Raw genomic sequence first — 9,237 nt, forward strand, 5'->3', positions numbered from 1 at the left:
TTGAGGATTTGATTTGTCACTGGTCAAGAATCAGTGTCTTTTCCCAATTATAAAACAATGATGTCTTTATTTTTAAAGCAATACTTACTACCACGAATAACACCAATATATCACCACTACGCAAATCTTCTTCGTGAGAGTCCTAAAGCATTGGATATGAAGCCATTCATCAAGTAAGTCTTAAATATGATTAAAATATCGAAGAAATTGTTGTTAAATACAAAGTAATAATGAGTTTCACTGGTATTGGAGAAATTCCTTTCCAATTAATATGTTCAAATAAATATAATTTATATACTTCATACTAAATATTTCCTGTATAATACCTTACACACCGCTCTCTTATTTTTTAGAAAATAGCCACATAGTGTTGTCATCAAATTGTCTTCAAACATGTTTTTAGTTCATGCTTAAATCAGGGATTAACATTTCTTTTATTTTAGTGCTTTTAAAATAATAACAGAAAAAGAAAAGGAATAAAACATAAAAATAATGCAGAATAATATATTCTCAAAAAAAAACAGTGCATAAAAAGCTCCTTTAAAATAAATGAAAGAAACCTCCCCCCCCGAAGTATAATACGAGGGCAATTTGGAAATAAACCTCCATTTGGTTATCAATGACAGACACTCGTAGATACAGAACTTTTATTATACACATTAGAAAACTACAACATTACATTGTTGTAGTGGTGTTGGTTCACAGTAATGCTTGCCCACACACCACTAAACGCACCCAAGAACTTTTGAAGCAGTTCCGTTGGGGTGTTTTTGATCACCACCCCCCAATAGCCCTGATTTGGTGTCGAGCAACTACTACTAAGGAATTTCAAACATTGTAAGATGTTATGACAAGTGCCTCAATTTGAATGGCGATTATGTCGAAAAGCAATGTAATGTTGTAATTTTCTTATGTGTATAATAAAAGTTCTGTATCTGCGAGTGCCTGTCATTGATAAGCAAAGGGAGGTTTATTTCTGAATTGCCCTCATATATCATTATAACAGTTACAATTCTATATATTCTTATTTAATGTAGGCATTATTGAAGTACATGTATATTTATTTCTAATACATTAGTATAAACTATCTTTTGTGTTTAAACTATTGTGTTTGTATAAATGAGTTCCAGATTTCATTATACAAATAAAGTTCTCCATACAAGGTATACATCTATGGGCAATCCACTCAGAGATGACAAGTGTAATCAGGTCTTCAACCCACTGAATAAATGGGGCCATAGATTTATCATTCCAATGCTGCAATATCAGTCTTTTGGCCATAGTAAGGCATAAAGAATCCACTTACATTGTCCAGTTGTCGAATTCCACATAATATGTATGAAAGTCAAGAAAATATTGTCTTCTGCAAATTTTAACTTTTGTCACAGTCATATTTATATAATCCACTACTTTCTTCTCAAATTTAGTAAGTGTAGAACATTGTAAAAACATGCATTTTAAAGAAGCATTGTCCATATAACATTTTCAACAAAAGCTGTCTATCCAAGTGTAATGGGGTTAATAGATTTTTTGATGGGCAGAGGCTGACACTTTTTTAAAAAAAAATCAGAATTGTACACATAGGCGGAATCAGTAATTTATAGATCCCCCTTCCAGATTTTTGGTGGAGTTTTTTTCTTTTTAATTTTGCAGGATTAGAGATATCTTTGTTCTTTTAACCAAATGTATCTTTTCCTTGTGTCAAAATGGCAGGAAATTATACTTGTCAGTAAGGGTTGGAGAGAGGTTCAGGCAGAGCAAAGAGCATTTAGTCCCAGGGCCACCCACTGTTTATATCTTACAGCTGTGTATATATGTGTGTGTGTGTGTTGAACTGTGTGTAATAGTGTGTTACTATGTTGCAGTGATTGAATCCTTTTACTCTCTTTCCTTATTAAGAGCTCTTTTATTGTGTTTCTGATCCTTGTTTGTATAAATGGATGATTAATCATGTAAATAAACAGTGTATATCATAATATTTATTTAATTCAATTTACATGTACCTGAGTCCAAACTGAGTCTGAGTGGCTTACAATAAAGTAAGGAATAAAAACACACTACAAAACAAAACAGAACTGATCATACCAAAAAATTAATGTTTTATTTATTTTGTGTTGCTTTTAAAATGACAAAAAAGAAAAACAAAACACAAAGATAATTATGATAAAATACTATTTTAACTTTTTAAAAAAGCACTTTGTATTTTTCCTTTTCTTTGACAATGTCTGTATTTTTGTCATAACAAAAAAATAAATAAAAAATTAACGAAGGAGGAAAAATCAATAAAGTCCACTTTCATGATGAAAGGTAGAGATATTAACTCATCAATTTTCCCAATTATTTATTCAGTCAAGACCAGAGAAGACGCACTACAAATATGACCTTGCAAACAAGCCCAGGTGCTAAAAACTATGCATTAAATAGTATTGATTCTTTGATGTAATGCATTGTATTTAATAGATTTCTCTTTCTTTCTCTCTCTCTCTCTTTTTTTTTGGAGACATGATGTAGAGGCAATTCTTAGAACAGCATGCTGGTTTGGACTTCGTGACTGTTTAAACCTAGCTTCTGAATTCTTCAACGAGTGGATGAACAATTCCAAACATGAGTAAATAGAATTTATCATCTCATCCTTAATATAAAATCTGCTCTTTCCCCACAAAACATGTCTAAAGCTGTGTAAATACTAGACAGTGATTGTAAAAACAAGCACCAAATGTACAAAGAAGAAAAACAAAAACAAAGCATTGAGACAGAGCAGAAGTAATAAATCCTAAATAAAATCCTAATAAACCATATGATAGAAGCTGAAAAACAACATTGCATGCTTTAGGGATTCTATCATTTTCACCACACAGGGATAGAAAATGCAACTTATAATGCATATGAAAGTAAATTTATTTCGTGCAAGAAAGGTCTGATTGGGTATGCTAGATGACTACTATTGGAATAACTGAAAATATGTATTCGTGAAAACAGAATGCTCTCTATTTAGGATTATATTAATCACAATAACTAGTTTCATCTCTTTATATTAACAGGTTGTTCCATTTATAATTGCAGGGTTCCTGTTTGTTTTAGCTCAACTATTTGTTGCTATGGCATTTGGATGGGGAATGAGGAAGAATGGGAATTTTTATGGAAAATTTTTAAAAAGAATGAGACTGAAGATGCATACAAATCCAATATATTCTTTGCCTTGAGCTGCACTCGCATGCCGTGGTTACTTCAGAGGTGATTTAATTAATGTTTTCACTGACAGAAAAGATAAATCATGATTTCACAAGCCAGAGGCAATAGCAACGTTACATAGTTCATTCACTTCTTGCTAGATATGGACAGTGATTCCTTAAGTTCATGATTGTATAATTATTTATTCTTTTTTTAAAAAAAAATAGTTGCAAACATGAATGTTTGCTTAATAGTTGAATGGTGTCTATGTTAACATTCCTTTCTCTTGATAAAACACGAAACTACAAAAAATGCTGCATGCTAAGGTTGGAGTTCCATTTTTCAAATTCCTTTGTTCATTTCTTTGATAGTAAGATCACTTTTCTGAATAAAGTTACTTTATATACACCTGGAAATTCTCACTTTTGCACTTTTCTTGCTCTTCAAGAATTTATTTTCAGATGATTAAATTGGCAAAACCAAAACATTTTTAAAAATCATATCTCCAAGATAAATGTAACAAATGTAACAAACATGAACAAATTCATGTAACAAATCTCACAATTGGTCTTATCTGCATTCTTCTGTGCATTTATTGATTGTCTTTCTTACAGAAAACTGAATCTTACTGTTTGACTGAAAATAGAAATCTGACTATAGTAGTATTTTTCAACCTTGGGAGCTTTAGGGATGCTGACTGGAGGATTCTGGCAATCGAAGTCCATACATCTTAAAATGGCCAAGGTTGAGAAACACTAGACTATAATTTTAAAAGTTCTGAAATCAGGATCCTTGTCTATCTCCTCAGTTGTTTGTGTTTTTAGAAGAAACTATCTGCAGCGCTGTTCCATAATGGGGGTGACTGTAGTGGTTGATATGTTTTGAAAGGAAAAACATTTTTAATGACTTTGTGAATGTATCAAAGCTTTGGTGGGTCATGCACTTAGTTGTTCAAGACATAATACAAGCTTTGTCTGAAGTTTCCAAATATAACATTATCAAAATGTATCTGTAATTCCTATAACAATGGTAACTTTGTATATTCCCCCCCCCCATTCTTTCCATTATTTATAAGTGATCCCATTTATAATTGTATGTTTAGTAGCATTTTAGAAATGATTTTTCTTCTTACAAATGTGATTTATTGTGAATAAACCTCTGTGCAGATACTTGCATTATATCCACAATGATGAGACGAATCTACCAATTATTACAGCCGAAGCAATTCAGAATGTGGTCAAGAATGAGATTGGATATTTGACAGCATGGACATTTGTATCAGAAAATTGGTCAGATCTGCCCATTAGGTAATGACAGTCAAGTTCCATGTCTTTGGGGTTGGGGGAGAATATTTGTCCTGAAATATTTTATTCCATTATGCATGAACAACAGAATTAGACATCAACATTAAGTAACAAAAAAACTGCTCCCTTATTTATTTATTTTAGAAAATCTGTTGCTGTAAGCAGCAACACTCTGGTATGAATCCAGAAAAAAATCTTTGATATATCCATTTATACTGGGACTGTAAATTCACAGAAAGCTGGGAAGTAATTTTTATTAATCTCTTTTCTACGCAACCTGAACCAGTTCTAAACTAAGAGTGTTATTCTTTTCTTCTTCTATTAGCATTCCATGAGCTGAAATCTAGATGTTCTTAGGCTCGCTAGATTTACTGAGAAAGAATTGGATCAAATGCAGTGTGAACTTTCCATATAGATTATTTAGAAAATTTATATAGCTGCCCATCTTAAGTACATAACCCTAAATCAACCTGTTTTAACAGTTCAATTTTATTATTTCAGAGTAAGTTTGAATAAAAACTGAAAGGTGAAAATATTACAGCATAAACTGAGCATCTTTTCAAATTTTTTCCTTTGTAAAAAGTAACAATGCTCTTTGTCACAGGTTCACACTGAATGTTCTTATGACCACTATCACTACTGACATTCAAATGCAAATGGTAAGTAAAATAAGAAAATATAGCATAATAAGGTAACTAAAAGTATTTGCCCTGAAATGGAACAGTTCAATTATTTTTATGCCAAAGGCTATACTTAGCATTTGAATGGCAGGCTGGGGCCATATTACCCTAAAATACAAGCCAGTTTGGTATAGTGATTAAGTTGCTGGTCTTCAGTAGATAGTGAATTCTAGATCTCCCTTAGACATGAAAGCCAACTGGGTAACTTTGGATCATACATTATCTCTCAGACCAAGTGACCTTACAGAGTTGTTGTGGGGAAAATAGGAGGAGGAAGGACTATTACTGTATGTTTGCTGATGCAAAATAAAAGTGGGATAAAAATCTAATGATCTATAAATAAAACACAATCATAACAGCTTAGAGATTGAAGAGATTTTAGAAGCCAACTATGCAATTCCATGCTCAGTGCAGAATTTGCTAAAGCATTTATTGGCTAGCTGGCTACCATGCTTCAATTTGAAGACTTCCACTGGAAGTAAACATTTCACTTTGTAACGCAAGCTGACTCTTAATGTCAAGAAATTCCATCTGTGATCTTAAATGAAATTATTTTCCTGTAGCTTTAGTTCATTGGTTGTGGTCCTGATATTTGTGCTAACACACAAATCAGTTACTTTCTTTGTATCTGAAAACTATTATTATCTGCTCCAGCTTCTTGCAGTTGTGTTAATTGTTCTTCATTGTTTCCAGCCCCCTTATTATCTTCCTCTGAACTTGTTCCAATTTGCTGATGTTCTTTTCAGACTGCAGTGTCCATAAAAGGACCCAATATTTCATGTGGGAATTGACCAGGGCAGAATAAAGTGGGTCAATTACTTTCTGAGATCTGGATTCTACTCCCAATTCTTAAATAGCAATAAGAAACTTAACACATGTTCATTTTGCAGTCTACTACTATATTGATAGTTTATATATTGGATTTTCATCCTGCATTTATTATTTTTATAAATAATTCAAGGTGGCAAATGTACACAATACTCTTTTCCCCTCCTATTTTCTCCACAATCACAACCTATGAGGTGATTTGGGTTGAGAGAGAATGATTGTCCCAAGGTCATCCAGCCGGTTATTTATGTCCAAGGAAGGGTCTCAATTTCTAGCCTGATGCCTTAACCACCAGCCCAATACCTGGTATATAAATCTGGGATGTGTGAATTTCCATCTAATACTTAGAGGAGATACTTTCTGTGGGCAACTTTTATTTCTATAAGATATCCCCATTTGAATTTTTCTCTAACTTAATATGTGAAATCCCATCCCCTTATACTTTGTGTGGCATTTAGAAGCAGTTTTGGGTTGCTAGGGCAGGAGAAAATGGAAAGCAAGCTTGTTAGAACTTTCCCCAGTGAAATGTCTCCTCTACCTTTGCTTCCAAAATTACTAAGAACAAGAGTTAAGGCATTTCCATTTATATATTTGATTTGTATAATCACTTGTGTGATGATGACGATGTTATCCATTCAGTCGTGTCTGACTCTTGGTGATTCTATGGGCCAGGTCTCTCCACATCTTCCAATCTTGCACTACTTCTTTGAGTTTTTCCAGCCAGAGCATAGAAAAGCAATATAATAATCAAATAAAAACAATTATGTAAATACAATGAATACAATGATCAAATAAAAACAATTAAGTAGATACAATGATTGCAAAATATAAATCAATCATTATTAAAAATTAAAGGATATTAAAAAGATATACAAACCAGAGGCATGGGAGAATGAAGAGTGGACCTATTTTAGGATGTTATTTGTTTCCTGGGACCCAAGCTTGGTGATATAACCAGGTCTGGAAGGACTTTTGGAATGTTGAAAGAATGGCAAGTAACTTGACTTTCCATTTATCTGTTTGTGTGCAGTTCCTTCTACTCTATAAAGAAAAGGATTACGGTATCTGATATACTTTTCATTATGTTAAATTATGTCATAAAATACACTGCTTAGATTAACACTTGCCCTTATTACTCTTTGTCTGCTTTATTTTAGATACAGGTTTTGCTTAATAATACCCTTGAACCTGAAGAAAAGGTAGTGGCTACAGACATAATGCTGAAAGAAAAATCTGAAAATGAAAAAAGAAAAAAATCAATGACCAAAACGATCATGTGGTTAAAGGAAAATATGGACAATTGACAGTTGAGAAATTTCTTTTTTAAAAAAGGATATATTCATAGCAATTAAAATTTCCTGGGTTATTTTGGGTATACATAAAATTGTTTTCCTGTGCAAGCAATAAAATATCATTCAGTGGAAAGCAAAGTACTGGTATTAAATAAATAATGTTTTCTCCCAGGAGTACAAAATTTCTACAAAAACATTTGCATATTTTGTGGAATTCTTCCTCTGTAAGAATGCACTTCCAAATGCTATGTAAAAGGAACTTCAAGGAATATTATATATTAAGGAGATTGAACAAAGGAAATTTTTTATGTTTGAAATGAACTGGAAGCTAGATGACTCTTTTGTTATCTGATGTGCCTTAGGAAACGGGACTCAAACACTTTCAGAACTATAGCTTTTTTATTTTTTAAATGAAAATGATGACAATAAAATATAAACATTTCATTATAAGAGTATATCACCTGAAAATGTTTTTCTCTGTAGTGAGCTATAAAAAGTATATGTTTTTATATTAATATATATATTAAATATTTTTCGAAAGTAAACTATTGTATATGCAAACACTGTTTTTGCCAATTTTCTAAAAGTTTTAGTTTTGGAGCTTAAGCTTTGTTGATTTCAGTAAAAGAGTCAAAGAACAAAGAAAGGACTCTAGTGAAGGTATGCAACAAGATGTTTAAATGAAGACAGTAATACCTCCCACAGTGCATAAACCACAGCATTTTCTCTTCCCGAATTCTCTTGTTACTGTTCTAGTGGGACTAAGGGCAGGACATCCTCCATAATCACAGTGAAAAACTGAATGGAAGGGATAAAAATGGAAATGGAGTGGCCTGAAAGAATCTGGCTGACTCTGTTCATATGAGCGGTCCACATTTACTTATTTGCTATTGTGGTCTTAAATTCTCTTGCTGTACTGGTCACCTAATCCAGGGAAAGTATTACAAGCTAGAGATAAAAAAAGATACCTTGAGCATTGATTTTGCTACTCATTCTTTCAGTAATTGGGAAAGTTGTTTTTTTTCTTTCTCTCTGATGAAATCTTGTCAAGAGAGATCTGTCAGAAATAATCAGTCAACATCATTAGATCATTGGAATGTATGTCATGTTGCCCAGAGGAAATTTATGTACTTTGTGCCTAATTTTGAGTTTTCAGATCATAAAATATATGGATGGTATTTTGAACCAACTTCTTTTTTAAGCTTTGCCTGCTTTAGATGTCTGGATTTTTTTTAATTGGCCAATTTATATATAATGGCAATTTTAGATTAAATGAAATTGAAATGTTTTAGAACTATGGGTTTTTTTTAGTAATGATTATGATGCTGCTTTAAATACATTGTTTAGGGGTCCTTCTTCCTGAGCAAATGTATTTTCAGAAATCCTTTATAGCTGAGGCAGGAACAGTTTGTCCTTAAAATCCGGAGGAAAGACTGACTACATGTGCTAAGAAAAACCGTGTGAGTTTAACTCTCCTCATCCAAGCCTCTGCATGGTTAGTTAGACATAAATACCATTGAATTCAGTGAGCTTTTTTCCCAAATAAGCACGCACAGCCTGCAAATCTAAATATATGTATGTGATAATGTACCCAATTATATTCTCTAAGTATAATTTACTTTGAAGCAGGTAGGTTTAGTAATGTAGCATACATAGTGTGTGTTTTTGTTCTCTGAAGACATATGTGAGTAATTCCTTAATCTACTGAAATTGCCCTAGATGCCCTAGGTGGGGAACCTGAAGTATTAAAATTAAACTTAGTTACTAGCAAGCTCTGGTCGTCTGGCCATTATTGAGGGATACTGAGAGTTATAGTTCTGCAATAGCTGGAAGAAAAAGCTGGAAGAAAATAAATTCCAATTGCTTGTCTTTAGTGAAGAGAATAACCTGCTTAAATTATTTTGATTTTTTTAAAAAATATTTTGATTATACTAGATTTTTAAAATCAAATGGATAGGTGAC

General features: G+C 32.5%; 1 protein-coding gene across 1 annotated transcript; it reads left to right on the forward strand.

Moving 5' to 3' along the window:
* Nucleotides 1-70: 70 nt before the first annotated feature.
* On the forward strand, nt 71-8,539 carry LOC107300717 (aminopeptidase Q; the record flags this gene model as incomplete). Its single annotated transcript, XM_015830019.1, is given in 6 exon segments — nt 71-173; nt 2,501-2,608; nt 3,064-3,234; nt 4,338-4,478; nt 5,080-5,134; nt 7,141-8,539. Coding segments are annotated over 6 exon segments (725 nt in total), but the record flags the coding sequence as incomplete, so codon positions are not given.
* Between the last annotated feature and the right edge of the window lie 698 nt (nt 8,540-9,237).

The sequence above is a fragment of the Protobothrops mucrosquamatus genome, unplaced genomic scaffold (genome assembly GCF_001527695.2).
Source record: "Protobothrops mucrosquamatus isolate PMUCROS unplaced genomic scaffold, P.Mucros_1.0 scaffold8118, whole genome shotgun sequence".
Taxonomy (NCBI): domain Eukaryota; kingdom Metazoa; phylum Chordata; class Lepidosauria; order Squamata; family Viperidae; genus Protobothrops; species Protobothrops mucrosquamatus.